At 54.4% G+C, this 21,484-nt stretch overlaps 1 protein-coding gene across 2 annotated transcripts in view; it reads left to right on the top strand.

The window, feature by feature from the left end:
• The window catches only part of TMOD1 (tropomodulin 1), an 84,837-nt gene that overhangs the window by 19,493 nt on the left and 43,860 nt on the right, over nucleotides 1-21,484 (top strand). For both annotated transcript variants that reach the window (XM_051856318.3, XM_089318688.1), the window contains exon 2: nucleotides 885-1,053. In XM_051856318.3, the coding sequence (XP_051712278.1) occupies nucleotides 934-1,053 (120 nt within the window). In that variant the 5' untranslated portion in view covers nucleotides 885-933. The remainder of the gene's footprint in view (nucleotides 1-884; nucleotides 1,054-21,484) is intronic.

Genomic DNA, 21,484 nt, shown 5'->3' on the forward strand with positions numbered 1-21,484 from the left:
CGTGGGCCAAAGCTAGGGGCTAGGTGTCTAATCTGGGGAGTAGGAGATGAACCTTCTGCAGTATGGCCTGGAAGGTGGCTGGCATGGGCTCTGGTGCCCTGGGCAAACCACCTCTTCCCTCTGAACCAGTTCCCTCACACGTGTACGGGGTGGGTGGGTGGGGGTGTCCAGGATAGACAGTTTTCTGTGATACAACAGTGGGAGCAGCGCAGGCTCAAAAAGCCAACAGACCTCGCGTTCAGGCTGTGGCTCTGCCGCGCCTTAGTTGCACGATGTGAGTGGGTCCCTTCACCCCTCCAAGCCCAACATCCTCATCTGTAAAATGGGGTAATAGGAAACACTGCCTCAAGGTTCCAACAGAGGACTCTCGTAGAGTGTCGGCGCTTGGGAGCATGGAGCTGTTGGCCATGACCGTGCACTGCATTTTGTGAGGATTGGGTGAGATGTTGTAGGGGAAAGGCCTATGTGGGACAGACACTCAGTTCACCATGGATGCACACACACATACGCACACACACACTTAGAAAATGAGCTTCAGGCAGAATTTCCAGCAGTCATTCCCACTGGGGCACGGGCTGGAGGGTGGAAAGTTGTACTACAAAGTGTTCGAATTGCTTAAAGTATCCATTAGTTGTCGCTCACTCGTAAGCTGTTTATAATCACCCATTGCCTTGTAGCTGATGGCTGTGCTGGTTACAGGTCATTATGTCATATGCCCTTAGGACCATCACCTTGCAGTTGAGTTAGAGATGTAGCCCGCTATGGAATTAGGGTCCTGGCTGCTCGTGACGCATGCCCGGTCACCTTGTGACAGATAGGCATCCACTCGCTCGGAAGGAGCAAACGCGAGAAGGGCTTCTCTAAGATTTTTCTCCTCCTGGTAGGTTGCCAATCGAAGCAGAGACTAACAGGACAAAGTCAAGTTCATCCGTGATGTCCTACAGACGAGAGCTCGAGAAATACCGTGACCTGGATGAGGACGAAATCCTCGGAGCCCTAACGGAGGAGGAGCTCAGGACCCTGGAGAATGAGCTGGATGAGTTGGACCCTGATGTGAGTACACCCTGGTGGGGGGCTGCACGGTCACAGGTGCAGGATGGGGGAGGGTCAGGTGTGCACTTTCCACTTCTTGTTTCCTTAGAGGACAATGACATTGGAATAATGTTGTCTTTACAGGGCTTGCTTGTTGCAGCAGTGTGTTCTATTAGGGTTCTCTGAAAAAGCAGAAGCAATAAGATGGAGAGAGGGAGAGACAGAGACAGGGAGAGGGGGAGGGAGGGGGGAGAGAGAGAGAATTTATTTCTTTTAAGCAAATGGACTCCCGTGGTTATAGAGGCAAGCAAGGCCCAAGATGTGCAGTCAGCAAGCTGGGGACCCCAGAGAGCCGAGAGCCTGGTCCCAGCCTGAAGGCCCGAGCTGAGGACCTAGGAGGAGAGCCAGTGTTGGGTTCAGATCCAAAGGCAGGGCAGAAACCTATGCCCCAGCCCGAGGCAGTCTGGCAGAGAGGATCGGGTCCAGCTGGTGGGGTGCGCCGTTTGGTTCTGCCCAGGCTTTCAGCAGATTGGATGTGGCCCACGGCATGGGGGGGGGGGCAACCGCTCTACTCAGTCTCCTGTCCGCAGTGTCAGTCTCCCCCAGCACTGCCCCTAAAGGCACACTTGTGGCCCAGGCCAGTAGACATAGAACCAACCATGACAAGTCAACTCCTTGTCGATGTAGCACCCATACGCATCTCCTTAAGCCACAGTCAGTTCCAAGCAAAGACGGTGTCGCTCCCCGTCTTCGTGGGGGAACGACACAGGACCCTGCGCTGTTCTTTCGTCTGCTCGGCCCTCCCCGGGTTTGCTGCTGGTTCTTCCCGGGTTGGCTACTATCCCTTCCACCTCCGTGGAAGGGCAGTTCCCCCTGGCCGCATTCCCCACTTCCGCAGGGGAGCGGCACACCGCCGGCCGGCTTTCTCGGGGGCTGCACGGGTTCCCTTAGATGTTCCCCATAGATGTTCCTGGTGCATGCCGTCTCTCTCCTCCTTTATAGTCCTCCTCCGCCAATCCCAACTCGGCTGCCCACACGCCGAGTACGCTGCTCTCCAATCAGGAGCAAGTCCTACAGTTTATTAGCTGAACTGGAGGCAGCTGTGCGGAAGCTGTTTACTTCTCTCCCAGCGCCATATTGTGGGAGAGCAGATGCATAGAATAAGTCTTAATTCCAGTAACTCAGTCCAGTCCGGATTGCTCCCCACAGACGGCACAAGGTCATAACTGCCCAGCAGGACACAACTACCCCATGTGCCACAGAAGGACGCCAGAGGTGAAGTCGTTCAGTGATGTTTCCTCTTCTCCTTGATGTCCTCCAATGCTGTGATGCAAACCACACTTAAACGCTAGGATGGCAATGTCCATACACGAAAAGGGAGGAAGAGGGAGAAAGCCGAAGGTGTTTGTTACACACACACGCGTGTGCACACACACACATGCACACACACGTGCATGCACACACATGCGCGCACACATGCACACGCGCACACACATACGCACGCGCACACACATACGCACACGCTCGTCCAGTGAGGCCACGACAGTCCTCGTTCTGTGATGGGTCCCATGGTCGTTGGGTCAATGGGCCCCTCGCTAGTTGTTGTCCTTACTTGGCGGGGCACCTCCTGAAAGACCCGAGCCATCTGGAGTCCTGGCTGGGTTCGCTCGCTATCGCGCTCCTTTGGCCTTCGGCACCGAGACAGCCCAGGGTCTCCCGTACCCCAGCCCTGCCTGTGCTCTCTTCCCCTGTGCAGCAGGCATCCGGCTTCCTCCTGATAGTCAGCATCAGTCGCCCCTGCCAGCCCAGTGCCTCCCCCTTTGCGCAAGGAGACCAATGTGGCATGGTGGCCCATGTGGCCTGGTGGCAGTTTCAACTTTCCAGTTCAGTAGAATTGTTGTGTTTCTTGGGGGAAACAATACCTCTAGGCCAGCAGCGCATAGGCCAAGGGTCTGGGAAGCGTAAGCTTGCTAGTGGTTCTCTCAGTTTGGGGGAGGGGGGGAACTGCGTGGTGCCAGGGACTCCCAGGTGATCTACTGGGTCTGCATCTCATGCCTTCATCTCACGCCATCTCATATCCCCCAAGTGCAAGGTCAGTGCCCAGCACAGGGGAGGCAGGTCGTGGATGTCACTGAGTTGAGTATGTTTACCATTTGGTGTATTTTTAATGAAAAGTGGAATGTCTCATGTCTTCTAAAAAGCACCGCTCCACTCTGACTTGGCAGTGATGCATGAGGGAAACACCACTTCAATACCATTTCAGTGATTCTGCTAGGGGCAGGCATTGGGGCTCGGTGGGTTGAGCCACCACTTGGGACATCCCATGTCAGAGGGCTTGTTTGAGTCCTCTGCTTCCAATCCAGCGCCCTGCTAATGCACCTGGGAAGGCAGGAGGTGACGGGCCAGGAGCTTGAGCACCTGTCATCCCTGTGGGAGGCCCGGATGGAGCTCCTGCCTCCTGACTCCAGCATGGCCCAGTCCTGGCTGCTGCAGGGGAACTGGAGAAATAAACCAGCAGACAGATACATTCTCACTCGCTCTCCCTCCCTGTCTGTCACTCTGCCTTTTGAATACGAATTTTAAAAATCCTTTTTAAAAAAATCCCTGCTAATGATTGGGGTGCACAGGACTGGAGGTCAGATGCGCCCCTGTCTCTTGTGCTTCACATGACCTTGGCCTTGGGACAGTTACTGTCCACCCCTAGGCCTCAGTATCCCCAGCCTGAATTGATGGACTTGGCTGGTCCCTTTCAGGCCTGAGCTTCCATGAACTTTAACCCGGCCATATCTCCAGGCGTATCCTTTCTAGATAACCCAGAATCTTGTCTAGCCACCCAGGCTTCAAAGTACAGCAGTGGGTCCTTGTCTTGCCATTCTTGACTGACTTCCCCACGCCCGGGCCCTAGACAATAGAAGGCAGCATTGGTAGGCCGGCGCCGCGGCTCACTAGGCTAATCCTCCGCCTAGCGGCGCCAGCACACCGGGTTCTAGTCCCGGTTGGGGCGCCGGATTCTGTCCCGGTTGCCCCTCTTCCAGGCCAGCTCTCTGTTGTGGCCAGGGAGTGCAGTGGAGGATGGCCCAGGTGCTTGTGCCCTGCACCCCATGGGAGACCAGGAAAAGCACCTGGCTCCTGGCTCCTGCCATCGGATCAGCGCGGTGCGCCGGCCGCGGCGGCCATTGGAGGGTGAACCAACGGCAAAGGAAGACCTTTCTCTCTGTCTCTCTCTCTCACTGTCCACTCTGCCTGTCAAAAAAAAAAAAAAAAAAAAAAAAAAAAAAAAAAAAAAAGAAGGCAGCGTTGGTGGAGAGCGCCTTGGGGTCCCCATCTTCCCCCGCATCGGTGGTCTCTCGCCGTGAGCCCGGCTCCAATAAGCAGCAGCAATGGAGGCAAGAAGCGATCGGCCTTCCACCTTCACGCCGTGAAGTCACTGCCCTCTGAATCTATCCTGGCTCTACCGCCTAGCGTTACAGCTGCACAGCTGCGCCCCTGGGGACAGAGGCGGATGTGGCCGCTTCTGCCTGTCTCAATCGCGCCACCTGCCAAGCGCCAGGTCCCGGGCTGGGCACCAGCAGGAGGGCTTAGCAGGGACCCTGCCCCTCAGGGGCCCAGGCTGGTGGGGAAGCGGGCACAGGAGAACACGTCCTCAGTGGGAGCAGCCCCGGGACTCGGAGAGAGGATTAAATCTTGCTAGTGGGAAGCTTCTCCGAGCAGGTGATATTGGAACCCGGCCCTGGATTTTCCTAACTCAAGAGTAAAAACAAAGAGTTCCAGGCTGAGGGACGGCCTCGAGCCAAGGCCACGAGTGAGGGCTCTTGTCCAGGTGGCTGGGGAGTGGAGTTTCCGTGGGGGGGGGGCTGCCCTGAGGGAGAGAGGGAGAGGCGGCAGGCAGGCTGAAGGGTGAGCCCTAGGAAGGCTCGCAGGGTGACCGGGTGAGCTGGGTTTGGGGAGCTGGGCTGCTGCTGCAGACCACCTACAGAGGGTCTCCAGGGATGGGTCACGTGGGAACTCCCTGGCGAATGCTTTTCCCGAAGATAAGGAGGGGCCCTGGCCCACTCCACAGCCTCTCCTGCTGTGTTGTAGGATCCCTGCTGCTCTGGGGGCAGCAGTGGGAGGGGGGGAGATGCTGGGGCCCAGGAGGCCCTGCCGGCTCTGGCCTTCTGCCCTGTTGGAGCTGTCCTGAGTGGCTAGATGGGATGGGGTAAGAACAGCTTAGATGAGGTCCTGCTCAGGCTCAGACCTGCGACTGAGGGGTGGGCGGAGACAGGCACCTTCTCAGAACTGAGAGCGTAGCCCCTTAGGATTGCGCTGTTAGACCCTGGCCAGGAGCTCCCACATGGCCCCCACCCCAAACATCACGGCAGATGCTCAGCGCCTCTGGACCCCTGACCTGGCCGACTCTTGCTTCCAGGTGACCAAGGGGAAGAGGCCGCCCAGCCTGTGCCCACTGGAGCTGCTGCCCACCCCAGCCAGGGCCGGGAGACCAGGCTGCACACAGGCTCCAAGGCCCAGGCACCTGCCGCTCTGGCAGGAGGAGAGCAGCTGTATTTGAAAGTGGCCTTGAGCCACCTTGGACCCGGGACCCTCACATATCTGTGGTTTCAGACTTGAAGCTTTCAAAGGCCCCTTTCTCTCTCTGTTCAAGAGGAAGAAAAGAGAAAGCAGAGAGAGGATAGGGCATAGTGGAGATCCATTGGCCCAGCCACACAATCGGCCCCTTCACAGAGGCGGCTCTGTTACCTGGCTTCCGAGGCAGCATGGGAGTTTCACAGAAGGCCTGGCTGCCACTCCTTTCTCAGGGCACAAATAGCCTGGCTCCAGTTTCACCCTCCCTGGGCCCAGTTCTGAAATCACAGCCCAGGGAGAGGCCACAGGTATGCGGGATCACAAGCCCGACAGAGAGCCAGCCAGCAGGTGTCCAACCCCTGCCCCCCAACTTACAGAGCCCAGAGAGGAAGGGACTTGCACCAGACCAGGTGAGACCAGACCAGAACCCGGGTTCCCTGGCACCTGGGCCACTGCTGTCTCTTGCACGCTGCGTGCCTCCTGTTCTGATTTCTGTTTTTGTCTAGCAAGTGCCTTGGTGGCACTTACTGTGAGCAGGCGCTGTTGAGAACACTTGGCAAACATCAGCTTGCTTCACTGTCATCCTAATTCTGTAGCTGAGCGCTGTTGGGAACACTTTACAGATGGGGAAATCGGGCAGTGAGGTCCAGAGGTCACGTCCCAGCCACTCAGTTCTAAGGTCCCTGGGGACCCTCAGGCAGGAGGTTTGGACCATGGATGTGCCCTGGTTTCCTGGTTCTGGAAGGTGCCGTCCGCAAAACCACTTCCTCTTTCTCCCTAGGGTTGCAAAAATCCCTGCACCAGTCCTGTCTCTATTCCAGATGTCGGCCCCCGATTCTCTCCCTACTGGGAGAAATGTACGTAGTCTGCCTGGGTGGGCTCAGATGCCTCCACTGGCGTGGGATTCCCCGAGCCACTCCTGGCTGTCCCCTACCTGTGCTCAGCACGCCCTTCAGGGGCTGACGTCTTGGGTTATACAATCGTTAAGCCTGGGATCATGTGACGGAGTCGAGTACAAGGAATTGGAAAGCAGCTCAGTTTGCGACAGAGGAGTCCAAACTTGTGCACATTAAAAAAAAAAAAAAAAAAAAAAAAAAAAAAAAAAAAACAGTCCCCGAAACTTTCTATCTGTCCCTCTGGAAAAAGCTAGAGCTTATCTTGCGCAGGGACTCCCGCGGGAAAGGAATGCTTCGTATGCTAAAAGTATCTGCTGTGCGCCGATTGCCCGGAGGAGCTGCCCTTTCTGTCTCCCCGGAGTTAAGTGGACACTGCTCTGAAGCTGAGCCAGCTGCTGGGTTCAGATTGCAGCGCAGAAAGTGGGCGGTGCTCAGAGGGGTTTAAGGCGGGGCCTCGGGCCGGAGCCCTGGACGGGGTCTTGAGAGGCGAAGCCCTACGTGGATGACCTCATTTAGTCCTCTGTAAGTTCCGTGATTACCCACATTTTTAAGATGGGGGTGTTACCGGAGAATGGCAGGGTTCTTTGTGCAAGAAAGAATTCAGGCGTGAGACAGAGAGTAGCGGGAAGTAAAATAGCAAGGTTTATTAGGGCAGGGACGTCCGTAAGAACGGATGGGCACCTCTCCAGACAGAACCTGAGAGAGAGCGCCCAGTCACTCGGACTGGGGGAGAGCGGGGTTACATGCTTGAGTGGAGAGAGTACACCTGGGCAGGCTCAGCATGGAGGCAGAGGGCTGAGTGTGCAGTCCGGTTGAGGCCGGGGGTTTTTAAGGGGATGGGCCTTGCCTCCCTGCTTCTGTTCCTCTTGGAACAAAGGACTTTTTGGATGTAAATAGAAAAAGTCCTATCTGAGTTTTCCCCCTGAAGTTATCAGACAGGGGGAAGCCTGGAAGGATGGGCAGGACCCCCTGGAGAATCCTCCCTAGCAGGATATTTCAAGTGTAAATATCAGGCAGAAGGGGCGGGGACCCCCACCTGGCAGGTTATCGGGTAGAGGGGCAGGGCAGGACGCAAATACTGGGCTGCCCCTGAAACGTTATGGGGATGACTGTGAGATGCATATGCTGGACATAGAAGTCAACTCCTTAGGCCTTTGTCACACACACATGAGCTCATATCTGACTCCCTACCTAACAGGGGCAGCTGAGGCTCAGAGAGAGGGAGTACCTTGCCCAGGGTGTCACCCGGAGGATGCTGGGATTCTAACCCAGAGAGTCCTGACCAGGAATCCCTGGGTGCATAGGTGGGACCAGCCAGACAGGCAACATGGAAAACAGATCCGGGAATTACTGGCCACCTGCTTTTTCCCATTCGATTTCCTTGGAAGGTCTTACATTATTTTCACCGCAAATACTAATCTTGCAATGAAAAGGAATTAAGAGTCCACCAACACAAAGAATTTGTGTATAAAGATTGCCTATTAATGAGTCTTTGGGGAAAAGGCAGGATATTTTAAAAATTAGTAAAATGATCAAAATGTTTGCAGGAGAGAAGATGGTATAGATGGTATAGATAATCCCAACTTTATAAAAAAATTGGGTTCTGAGAGGAGATTTAAAAATATTTTTCATATTTATTCATTTTCATTTGATTTGAAAGGCAGAGAGATAGAAAAGAGAGATTTTCCACCTGCTGGCTCACTCCCCAAATGCCCACAACAGCCAGGGCTGGGCCACGCTGAAGCCAGGACCCCGGAACTCACACCGTCCTGCTTTCCCACATGCTGGCAGGGACCCAGTACTTGAGCCGTCACCTGCTCAGGTGTGTGCTTTAGCAGGAAGCTGGGTCTAAAGTAGAGAAGCCAGGACTCAAACAGGCGGTCTAGAACAGGATATGGGCGTCCTAAATGGCATCCTAACCCCTGCACCAAGCGCCCGCCCCTCGGAGTGGGTTCTAAAGTTAGCCCTTGGGTTTCTGTGACACATAGTGAACTGCAGACCCAGCAATGGCGACGGTCAGCCCTTGCAAAGCCCTGAATGCTAATAGTGACTGTTAGTCTCTAGTGAGGTGCTCTATGGCCACGTGCGGTGTTCAGCATCTTATGGGCTTCCTCTCAGTCTCCACGGGGTCCTAGGAGAGTGACCCTCCCCACTCTGTGTTAACACGTTCCACAGATAGGGCAGCAGATGCCCAGACCACACAGTTATTAAATAACCAACTACCTCCAGGCAGACCCTGCCTTATTCTTTTTATTTTATTTTATTTTATTTTATTTTATTTTATTTTATTTTATTTTATTTTTTGACAGGCAGAGTGGATAGTGAGAGAGAGAGACAGAGAGAAAGGTCTTCCTTTGCCGTTGGTTCACCCTCCAATGGCAGCCACGGCCGGCGCACTGTGGCTGGTACACCGTGCTGATCCAAAGGCAGGAGCCAGGTGCTTCTCCTGGTCTCCCATGGGGTGCAGGGCCCTAGCACTTGGGCCATCCTCCACTGCCTTCCCAGGCCACAGCAGAGAGCTGGCCTGGAAGAGGGGCAACCGGGAAAGAATCCGGCACCCTGACCGGGACTAGAAGGCCGTGTGCCGGCGCCGCTAGGTGGAGGATTAGCCTATTGAGCTGTGGCACTGGCCAACCTTATTCTTTTTAAATAATTTTTTTAATTTATCTGAAGGACCTCTACCAGTGCTGTGGCATAGCAGGCAAAGCTGCTGCCTGCAGTGCTGGCATCCCGAATGGGTGCAGGTTCAAGTCCCAGCTCCACTTCCAATCCAGCTCCCTACTAATGTGCCTGGGAAAGCAGCAGAAGATGGCCCAAGTGCTTGGACCCCTGCACCCATGTGGGAGACCTGGAAAAAGCTCCTGGCTTTGGATCGGCACAGCACCAGCCATTATGGTCATTTGGGAAGTGAACTAGCAGACGGAAGATTCTCTCTCCCTCTCTCCCTCTCCCCCTCTCTCCTTCTCCCCCTCTCCCTCTCTCCACCTCCCCCCCCCCGCCTCTTTGTAACTCTGCCTTTTAGATAAATACATAAATCTTAAAATAATAAAGAAAGGCAGAAATGAAAGAGATGGGGGAGAGGGGAGAAGAGAAAAGGGAGAGGTCTTACATCCATTGTTTCACTCCCCAAGTGGCTGCAATGACCGGAGTTGGGCCAGGCCAAAGGCAGGGGCCAGGAGCTGCTTCTGGGTCTCCCACGTGGGTGCAGGGGCACAAGGACTTGGCCCATCACTGCTGCTTTCCCAGGTGTTAGCAGGGAGCTGGATCAGAAGCAGGGCATCCAGGACTTGATCTGGCGCTACAATATGGGATGCAGGCATCGCAAGTGGCGGCTTCACCCCGTGTGCCACGCATGCCCAAACCCTGCCTGCCTTAGCCCATCGCGTGTCAGGCATTCTGAGAGCAAGGGGCCATGAATTGCAGAGGAAATGCTGGAGAAGTTAGGATTGGAGACTCTCATAGCTCCCAGGACACTCGGAAACCATCTGCCCCCACCCCCCAACCTGGCACAAACAAGGGTTCTTCAGAAAGTTCATGAGCAAAATAGAATGAAAAGGCGAGTTTATTTTGGTGCAAATAAATTTTTGAAATCCATGCATGTTTTTCATCATACACAGTTTTCCGTGAATATTTGAAGACCCTTCATATGCAAGGATTTTTTTAAAAGTGCACCAAAACGAACTTACCTTTTCAATTCCATTTTCCGCAAACTTTCTGAAGTGCCCATGTATGGGGGTGATACAGGGAAAGAAACCCCAAGTTTTAGAGTCCTCCTAGGTGTGTGTCGTCCCCTTGGTGCGTTCTATATCTTCCCAACTCCTGCTGCCAGTCCTAAGCAGCAAGCACTATTACCACGTTAGTAATGAAAACAGCACCAGCGGAACCCGGCACCCCAGAGAGGGCGAAGGACTCACCCAAGATCACACAGCAAATCCCATTGCCAGGACGTGAGCCCAGGGCTTCCTGTCTTACTGCATGGCCCCGCAGCAGACTCCACACAAGGGTAGAGCCTGCCCCCGCCCCCACTCCAGATCGTGCCCTGTAAGGCAGAGGGCACCCGTGGCCATGCAGACAGCAGCCAGGTTGGGGCCATGGCTGTGGCTCTCCCTTGTAACACAAACCGGCAGATTCACAAGCTCAGGGCAGAAGTAAACAGTTGGAATGGAAAGAAATAAATCTCTCCTCTAAAAATAGGCACACATCCTTAGAAACTCTGCTGGCCGGCTGTGCACACAGCCCGGCGTCCCCACCCCACCCTGGTCTTCTGACCCGTGACCCCTCCCCTCTGCCTCTGGTGCCTGCGGGTCTCCTGCACCTGCAGCTCCGGGCTCCTCCCATCTGAATCCTCCCAGCTTCCACCCCTCCCTTGGGAAGCCCTCCTGACCTTGTACCTCTGAGTCCCCTACACAGCACCTGCCTCGCTACACTGTTGCCTTTCTTGCTTTTGACATTTTTACCAGGAAACGTTTTGAACATACAGGAGAGTACAGAAGATACCCCGATATGTTCCCATCGTCCGCTCTTAAGAAATGGTCACATTTTCCCTTATTTCATTCATACCATCCTGAAAAAGAAAAGGTGGCGCTGGAGTTTAAAGCCTGCCTTCCCACCCGCTCTGCTGAGTGGTTTCTTCCTCCCAGGCTGCACACCAGCTACACACAACTGCAGGTGGGCAGTGTCGAAGAAGCTTTGGGGATGGGTTAGCGTTCTGGAGACACGCAACCATGCTGGCCAATCTTTTACGTTTCTGCTCTTGAAAGAGATGTGTATGTAAACGATTTTCATTGGTCACGGGAGGAAAGGCTGCAGCTGAGCCAATGATATGCAGTAACTGACTTTGCCTGTGTGTCAGAGACAATAGGGAATGGTAAGGACTGTGGCAAACTTTTCATTTCCAGCGACTGTGACCATGTGGCCCCAGTCTTGCCAGATCATCTAGTTTTTCAAGAGGTGCTAGAAATTTGGATTTTTCTGGGCCGGCTCCTTTTTTTTTAAAATGTTGGCAGCTCATCCAAACACACAGACCAAACAAACCAAGCCAAGTTTCTGCATTAAATTGGACTCTGAGCCTTCCAGTTTGTAATTCTGGTTCTATTTCATGCAATAGGATTTTGTGTGTGTGTATGTGTGTGTGCTTAAAAGTGTGCACACACATAAGCTTAAACCTATATATAATTATGATTGGACATGGGAAACACACCACGCCCAGGCCTGGCAGATAGTAGTGGTTAATCAAAGTTTGTCGAGCCTAAGTATAGGATCCGTCTCCCCCTCCCCCAGCTGGATTCTAGAGAATCTAAGTTTTCTGAGACTTGGAGCCACATTGTACCGTCACAGATGCTGTGCAGCCAGATGCAGTTGTGCAAGTCGTCCACTGCATCATTCCAGGAGACCCTATTTACATACACCAGAGAGTGACTAATGCCCTTGGATTTGTGCAGTGCGTGGCTTGCACCAGCAGATGCAGCTGCCCTAACAGAGGATCTGCATAACGCCGTGTTGCTCGGTTAGAGGAAATGAACAGCTGTACCCTATGGTGGTAAAAGTGAGGCTTCAAGATACAAGAGCTTTTGGCCCTTGGTAGTTCAAAGCCAGAAAGCACCCGTGCCCTGTCCGTGGCCCCACAGACACAGGCTGGGACTCTGTTGTCGGATAGAGTGCAGCTTGGTAGCCTGTAGCAGAATCTCGAAAGAACAAGATTTGGGTTGTGGCTCATTCATGTCCCAAGTAGAAGTGCAGAGGCAGACAGCCTGGGGCCGGAGACCAGCTCCCCAGAGACATGGCCTCCATCCGGCTCATCTTACCCCCATCCCGGGCTGCAGCCCTGACCCTCTGATCAGCAGTGGAGGAGCGTGAGTCCGCATTCCAGGCATCAGAAGAAGGGAAAGGGGACGGAAGGACAAGAAAGGGGGGAAAGCTGCAACATGCCTTAAGTTACCGGAAACTGCTACTGGGTGCTGCTCACGTTCATAACCGGGCTCTCCCTAGCTGCAAGGGAACCGGGAGATGCAATCTGAAATCTGAGAGGCCATGCGCTTGGCTAAAATGGCCGGAGTGCTTTGCACATTCCAGAAAGGGAGACCCGAGATCAGGGACAATCGGGAGTCTGTCGTGGGGGTTTGCCCGTTTGATGGGCTGATGCCCTGCTCTGTCGAAAGTCCCAGGTGGGGACAGCTGAGCCCCAAAGGAGGCATCACAGAGGTGTCACCCTCTGGCGTGGCATTGCCAGGAACTCCCGTGAGCAGACCCTGGTCCCGCCCTGGGCATCCCCCACTCTAGTGCTCTTCTTTGGGTGTTTGCTGCCCGCAGACCCACTCAGGGCAGGCGCTGGGTGGTCCAGGCATGAGTGGCAGGTGTGGTGCAGGCCTGAGGGGTGTCCGGGGGCCAGCATCCTTCTCCCAGCTACAGGATCCGTATCGCGTGGTTGAGGATGACTGAGACCACATCTCCGCAGCACCCAGTGCTCAGTGCTGGGATTCAGGGAAGACTCAGATATAACCCAGCTGGTCCTTAGAGAGGGACACACAGCTTACGTCCGCTCTGAGATAGAGCACGGTGGGATTCCCCCAGAAGCAGCAGGTGGAGGAGGAACCCCTAGACCCATTTACACTGGGAAGCTGAGCGGGGCGCCCAGGGAAAGGGCTTTGAGAGATGGGTGCAGAGGAGTGGGGGGGCTGGGAGTACAGCAGCAAAGGCCTGGCCACAGGAGCATGCAGGACACAGCTGTGGAAGGCGGAGTGGCTGGAGTGGCCGGAGCAGAGACCACGGGAAGAGGTGGGGCAGGGGCAGGAGCCTGGGGAGGAGAAGGAGGCTGGGCTCAGATCCCCGAGGGGTCTCTGTGGCTGGCTGCCAGGCTTGGTCGTGATGCTGCAGGTGGGGGAAGCAGCAGTTGTGGGAGAGTGGGGGGTGCGGTGGTCAGAGGCGCACACTGGTGGGGGCCCTCTGCCTTCTGGTAGGAGGCAGGGCCCAGGAGGCTGCTCTGCAGGGCTCGAAGGAGGGTGGTGCCTGTGGGACAGACTGCCACTTGGCCTGACCCGAACGCCATGCCCTGGCTGCCCACGCTCGCTCCTCTGCCGGCCTCTGCCTGTGCTGAGCTTTCTCGCTCCCTGAAACAGCCCATCCCCCTGACTCTCTCCACCCGGCTGCCTGCTCCTGGGCCCCCTCCCCACCCCGCCCTGACCTGGGGCTGAGGCCGGTGATGGCCCTGGGATTTGAGGTCACCTCTCTGGCCACTAGCGCCTCTGGGGCAAGGACCACACTTCTGCTGTCTCCAGTGCCCAGCACAAGTGGACAGTGGAACATGCTTCCCCGGGCATGAGGCAGACAAGGATTAGGAGACAGCTGAGAAGGGAAGACAGGGCCCTCCTTGGCCATGAACACCAGAGAGACAAACTGTGCTGTCCCTCTCCACGTGGACTCATGGGGCCGGGTCATAGGGTGCACTTGGACGTCAGCGTTCATGACCGGGGTGGGGGTGGAGGGTGTGGATGGCAGCTGCTGGGTTTCGCCAGCCCTGCCTCGAGGTCAGGGCAGCTGAACCGGAGGCCTGGTTCTTTCTGGAGTGAAGCAGAGAGAGGAAGGGGCCCAGACTGCATGTGCTGGGTGGAGGGTGTGTTTGGAGAGACAGCGGCTCCTGGAGGACTGGGTCCTATTTGTCCCCTTTGCACCTGGTGCCGGGATTCTGTGACAGATGTAGGGCAGCCTTCCCCGCCGGCCCTGCCATGCTGTGAGCTGACAGGTTACGTTATGGGGCAAGAAGACCCCCGGGTGGTTTCTGCGGGGATGTGGAAGCCAAGGAGCAGTGGTGCAGAGGCAGAGCCCCGTGGGTCTGCAGGGGCCCCAGGGCCCAGAGTGCCTCCCTTTATAAAAGGAGAAGCAGGCCGGCACCGCGGCTCACTAGGCTAATCCTCCGCCTAGCGGCGCTGGCACACCAGGTTCTAGTCCCGGTCGGGGCACCGGATTCTGTCCCAGTTGCCCCTCTTCCAGGCCAGCTCTCTGCTGTGGCCAGGGAGTGCAGTGGAGGATGGCCCAGGTGCTTGGGCCCTGCACCCCATGGGAGACCAGGAGATGCACCTGGCTCCTGCCATCGGATAGGCGCGGTGCGCTGGCCGCAGCGCGCTGGCCGCGGCGGCCATTGGAGGGTGAACCAACGGCAAAGGAAGACCTTTCTCTCTGTCTCTCTCTCTCACTGTCCACTCTGCCTGTCAAAAAAAAAAAAAAAAAAAAAAAAAAAAAGGAGAAGCAGACCTGGCAGGTGGCTGGAAAACACCACGGTGCCTCAAGCAGTTCATGGCAAAATGGAATTAGAAGGTGTGTTTATTTGGGTGTGAAAATAAATCAGAAATCCATGCACTGGTTTTCGTAATGAGTGTTTGCTGTGCATTTTTTGAAGACCCCTCCAATAAGTCCTTGAAGCCAGTTTAAAAATATTATTGCGTAGGGTGGTGTTGTGGTGCAGTAGATTAAGCATCCCACATCAGAGCTCTGGTTCAAGTTCCCGCTGCTCTGTCTTGAATCCGGCTCCCTGCTAATGTGCCTGGGAAAGCAGTGGAAGGTGACCCAGGTGCTTGGTCTCCATGTGGGAGACCTGGATGGAGTTCCAGGCTCCTGACTTCAGCCTGGCTCAGCTCTGGCCATTGCAGCCATTTGGGGGGTGAACCAGCAGATAGAAGGTTCTCTCTCTCTCTCTCTCTCTGCATTTCAAACAAATATATAAATCTCCCTATTAATGCAGTGTGTGTGTGCACCTGTGTGTGTGTGTATGCACGCACACACAGGTGCACACACAAGCACTCCCACGTGCACACATCTAAACAAGTCCGCAATGGGTGCAACCAGGAGAGCTTCTCTCGTGGTCCTGACTTTCCTATAGCAATAATTGCACAGATATTTGATATTTAGCCTTCGCAGCACCTGTTTGCAGGATGTTAGAGCCCCGAATAGCAGCACAGTTAAGGATCTGTCAAAGTTTCCATTGTCCTTTGGACAACTGGTCTGCAGAATGTGGGTGTGAAAATTAGCCTACGATGCTCACCTGCCAGGCTGCATACTGGAGTTTTGATTTCACAACATTTAAAAGGAAGTCACTATTGAAAAAAAAAAGATTAAAACCTGGGAGTCAGGAACTGTAGGGAACATTGCCTACTTTTCCCCCTTTGAATATTTCTAGAAACATACTAAACTTTGCATTTCTCAAATTTAAAAAATTCTAAATGAACACCCCGTATGCATACACCTCTTTCTTCCTGAATCTGGTGCCTGATGTGGGCGGGCCACTCAGTAAATATTTGTGGAGTAAGTGAGTGAATGCCTCCGCTTTCTCTACATGGAATTTTAGACAGATAAGAGCCTCAGATCAGACCGGGCAAAATGGAGCCCGTGGGCTGAGTCTGGCTTGCAGATGCGGCCCCCCCGGGCCTGAGCACTGTTGTGAAAATGCTCGGGCTGCATGTCAATATTTTAAAATCGGGGGCCGGCGGCTAATCCTCCGCCTAGTGGCGCCGGCACACTGGGTTCTAGTCCCGGTCGGGGCGTCGGATTCTGTCCCAGTTGCCCCTCTTCCAGGCCAGCTCTCTGCTGTGGCCAGGGAGTGCAGTGGAGGATGGCCCAAGTGCTTGGACCCTGCACCCCATGGGAGACCAGGAGAAGCACCTGGCTCCTGCCATCGGATCAGCGTGGTGTGCCGGCCGCAGCGCGCCGGCCGTGGCGGCCATTGGAGAGTGAACCAACGGCAAAGGAAGACCTTTCTCTCTGTCGCTCTCTCTCACTGTCCACTCTGCCTGTCAAAATAAATAAATAAATAAATAAAAAATTTAAAATCGGGAGATCTCACATAAAATGAGGTGATCACAAATTACCACCCACATTCCTGCTTGTCAACAACTCACCAGAGCCGGGCATTAGCACGAAGCCACCGGTGAACCCCCATCTCCACTGTCCCAGGGCCCTGACCCAGGTGGGCGTGGGCTGAGACCAAAGGGCATCCAGAAGTCCTTCCTCCTGAACACCCAACCAGCTGAGCTGTCGGAGATGGAAAAGAGATGACCTCGGCACCTGTTGCTGTCCTTACACGAGTGCACTTCCATCCACTGGCTCACTCCCCAAATGGCTGCAACGGTCAGAGCTGGACCAGGGGCCAGGAGCTCCTTTGGGGTCTCCCACGTGGGTGCAGGGGCCCAAGGACGTGGGCCATCTTCTACTGCTTTCCCAGGCCATAGCAGAGAGCTGTGTCAGAAGTGGAGCAGCCAGGACTCGAACCGGCGCCCATATGGGATGCCGGCGCTGCAGGAGGCGGCTTCATCTACTGCGCCACAGCACCGGCCCCATAGAGTATTCTTTCTTCCCCAGTAAAGAAGGCCCCCCGTGGGATCTCCGTCACCCTGTGCTTAGTGAATGACTGCGTGTGGTCAAGTCCTCGCTCTCATTTTACCCTTCCTCCCCCTTCACCTCCCACCTCTTCAGTTTCTCCCAAGTAGAGAGCGTCGTGGCCACACTGCCTGGACACACACACACACACACACACACACAGTGGGTGTTTGTTGAATGAATAAGAAACAAAGTCATGAATGATGCATTTCTGCACAGGCACAATACAGCAGTGTGGTCATGGCGTCTCTTTTCCTCACCTATAGGGAAGCCCAGGTCTGAGGGTCAGTGTCAGGTTTAAGCCATGAGAGACCTGAGGCTGTATTTTCTCACCTGTTTACAAAACAAGGCACACACGCTGAGGGGCACAGCGCCGTTCCGAACCCCACAGCTTCAGCCTGCCTGATGTCAGTGTCCACGGCTGGCCGATGGTTTATTGTGGAATTTGCCGTTTTTATAATTCTTCCCTAAATAAACATTTACCACTTGAAAAAAAAAATCACGACTTTGGGAGAGAAAATTCACACACCATGTATTTCGTGCATTTAAAGTGTGCAATTTGGTATCTCTTAGCGTATTCACAGAATGGCACAGCCAGCACCATGGTCGGTTTCAGAACATTTTCATCACCCCGCCCCCCCAAAAAGTGCCGTCCTCAGCCATCACTCTGCAGGTTCCCCCGGACTTTCCAGCCGCACTGGTCACCTCGGGCTGCTATGACAAAGTGTCAGGTCCGGGGCCTTCCACGACAGAAGCTGGTCTGCTCACAGCTCTGCAGGCTGCGAGCTGCCGGGTCAGGGCCCAGCAGGCTCGGTTTCTGGTGAGGGCCCTCTTCCGGCCGCTGCAGAGGGCTCAGAGCAAGCTCTCTCATGTCCATTCCCACAGGGGACACTAAAGGGCTCCAAGCTCATGACTTCACTGAACTTAGTCACCTCCGTGTAGGCCCCATCTCCAAATACAGTTGCACTGGAGGTCATGGCTGCAACCTGTGAACTGCCAGGGCGGGGGGTGCTGCTCAATCCCTAGCACCAGCGCTAAGCAGCCGCTCTCTGCTTTCTGTCTACAGGTCTGACTCTTGTGGACGTTGTATATGAATGGGATCATGCGCCACACATGGTCCTCTGGATCTGGCTTCTTCCGCTTGGCATAATGTTTCCAATAGAACTAGAACCCAGTGCTCATATGGGATGCCGGCGCCGCAGGTGGAGGATTAACCAAGTGAGCCACGGCGCCGGCCCCTGCACTGACTTTTTATGAATGAATAGTCGTCAGTTCCAGGGGCCGCCCACATTTTGTGTATCCGTTCATCCATTGACGCACATTTGACTTCTTTGTACGCTGGCCATTGGGAATAATGCTGCTACGAGCACCTGCGTCCAAGTCTGGGGGCAGACGTATTTAATTCCCCACATGCCGAGTTGTGTGGTCGCCCTTTGAGAAACTGCCAGTCTCTCTCCAGAGGGAGTGTGCCATTTCCCCTCCCTACCGCACTGTGGGAGAACACCCGTGTCTTCACGTTCTCCCCGGTACTTGTGTTTTTGACCGTGGTCGTCCTAGTGACTGTGCAGTAACACCTCGCTCTAAGTTTGATTTGCATTTCCCTGTTGGATAATGGTGTGGAATATCTCTTCACATGCTTAATGGGTTGGCTTTTTTTTTTTTTTTTAAGATTTATTTGAAAGATAGAATTAGTGACAGGGAGAGAGAGACAGAAAGAAGGATCTTTAACCCACCGGTTCACTCCCCAGACGGCCACAACAGCCAGTGCTGGGCCAGGCCGAAGCCAGGCGCCAGGAGCTTCATCTGGGTCTTCCACGTGGGTGGCAGAAGCCCAAACACCTGGGCCATCTTCTGATGCTTTCCCAGGCCACCAGCAGAGAGCTGGATTGGAAGTGGACTCAAATCGGTGTCCATACGGGGTGCCAGGGTTACAGGAAGCAGCCTTACCCGCTGTGCCGCAACAGCAGCCCTAGTGGGTGTTTTTGTCCGTTCTTGGAGAGACACCTGTTCAGACTGTTCGCCCAGACTGAGGCTGTGTTTCCTGCCTTTCGTTGCTGAGTTATAAGAGTTCTTGGTGTTTTCGGGATTCTGGGCTCCGTTTTTCTGGGTGCTGGACTCTTAGCAGATCTGTGAGCTGTCTCCTCTCCAGCGTCCCTTGACACACAAACGGTTTTCATTTGGGCGAAGTTCCTCTTCTCTATTTTTTCCTCTCTTGCTTATTGTTTTTGTATCATATCTGAGAAACTCTTGCCTAACCCCGTGTCACAAAGATTTATGCCTGCGCTTCCTTCCAAGGGTTTTATAGTCCTAGCTCCTACATTCAGGTCTTTGATCCATTTCGAGTTAATTTTTGTATACAACTTAGGAGGTCACGTGCTGTTTTTGAAAACAAGTTGAAGTGATAACTAATCAGTGGTTTAAAAAATATGACGGCCTTTGGTTTTAGCTGAAAATCATGTGACACATCACTCACTGTACTAGCAAATGGAAAGAAAACAAACTAACTCCTCATAAAGCTGATATGTTCAACATTTACTTTAAAATTTTGATAAGCTAAGGCTTTTCCCATTTTTTTTAGTTAACTACTTTCAGTAAAGATTTAAATAAATGAAATAGTATTTTCCTTTTTAAAAGATTTATTTACTTATTGATTTGAAAGTAGAGCAACAGAGAGGAAGGGAGGGAGGGAGGGAGAGGAGAGAGAAAGAGAGAGAGAGAGAGAGAGATTCTACTCCCCATGGCTCACTCCCCATATAGCCAGGAGAGTTAGGTGCGGGCCAGGCCGAAGCCAGGAGCCAGGAACTGCATCCTGGGCTCTCACTGGGTGGCAGGGATCCAAGCACTCCGGTCATCTTCTGCCTTCCCAGGAGCAGTGGCAGAGAGCTGAGTCAGGAGCAGATCAGCGGGGTCTCAAGCCAGCACTCCCAGTTTGGGATGGAGGTATCCCGAGTGGTGGCTTAACCCACTGCACCACGATGCTGGCCCCGTTTTCATTTGAAGATGTATTTGGGTAGTATCTTGCCTGTTGAAGTATGTACTAGGGTCGCCAATTGCCTATTAAAACTTATTTTGTCTGCTTGTTGAGCAAGGATGGCAACTGTAAGTTATCATTTTTACTATTCACTGTGGTGAGCCCTCCTCCTGCATTATCTGACTTAATTTTCTCTGCAGCTCTCCAAGAGGGAAGCTGTCCGGATTTACTCTATACAGCTGGAGAAACTGAGGCACAAATCAATTAGGGGCCTCGCCCGAGATAGCATCACTGGGCCATCAATACTCCAAGGCGGGGCTTAAGCTTATGTGGGCTCAGCCGTGTGGTGTAGACACGGGACCGAGAATCCATACTGCTCCTTAAAGATTATCTCACGTTGACCTCTGTCAACATCAAGGCGTTCTCACTTGCCCAGAGAGTGAGTGAGAACACACAGCTGGCACAGGTCCGGCTAGCCATGCACCTGCCGCAGAAGTGTGGCCTGTCTGGGCACCTTACCCGCCCCGCCCACCATGGGGGACAGTATCTGGGGCCTACCACTTAAGCTGGGGTGTGTGTGACTTCACTGATATTCCTCATAATCACCCATGAGTGAGTCAAGGCTTAATTTTTTTTAGCTACTTTTTGTCCTCCCATAAAATGCTCCAGCTCCTGTGGCCTCAGCCCATTTGCACGTTCACCAGCACCACCTGGGAGCCTTTCATGGTAGGCGCTGCACACCTACAGAGAATTAGAGGGGGGAGGGTATTCTACACTCTGGTTCACTCTCAGGATGGGGCAGTGCCCGGGGCCAGCAGTGGCAGGAAAAAGCACAGGCCCCAGGCCCACCTCCCGAGGCACGTGGCTCCTGTGTGGCTGCCGTCGCCCTGCTCTGGGGAAGGGATCTGGAGTGCGTGGAGGAGGGAAAGGTACAGACTGGGGGGAAGCACCTGCGCTGGGAGGATTCCGATCCCGCCACCTGCCTCCCCGGCGTCCTCCTGGCTCTCCGAGTGGAAGGGGCCGAGGGGAGCACAGTGGCGAGGGATGAGGAGTGCCTCCTCCCCAACCTCGAGGTTTTGTTCTAGATCTTTTCCTGAAGCTCCTTGAGCAAATCTTTCCTCGTTCTGGGCCTCGGTTTCCGCTGGAAGGGCGGGGTGGGGCGGGACTTACGCACTGGGTGGCATCGAAGCATCCTTGCGGCTGTAAGCGTCTCTGACCCTTGAGGGTCCCGGGGGCTGAGTCATAGTGCAGTCCTTTAAGGCGAACCAAATCACGAACCTACACGCCTGTTTGTGTTTACAGGAGAGAACGTGGTGATGGGTGTGTGCTGTCCTCCCAGAGAGGCCCATTTCCAAGGACAATGCTCCCAGTGTTTAAGGGCCCCAGTGTATCCAGAGCCCGGAGCCCAGGGGGCCAGCGGGGGCTGTGGCCTGTGAGCATTGCTCGCCCCCCCTCCCAGTCCTGCTGGGTCCTCCTCTGCTTCTGTGTTGGTCCTGCCTACTCCCACCTGATTCTGCCTCCAGGCCCCAACTCAGACCCCTTTGTCTTCTTGTCTCTCTGAGACAGACCTGCTATAGGCATCTTTGAACCCACAGACCCCCAGCAGGCCCCACCCATCTCTCTGCAGGTGCTGTTGACACCTGTCAGCTCCCCTGAC

Source organism: Oryctolagus cuniculus, chromosome 1 (assembly GCF_051225735.1).
Source record: "Oryctolagus cuniculus isolate XC-2025 breed Fujian yellow rabbit chromosome 1, ASM5122573v1, whole genome shotgun sequence".
NCBI lineage: Eukaryota > Metazoa > Chordata > Mammalia > Lagomorpha > Leporidae > Oryctolagus > Oryctolagus cuniculus.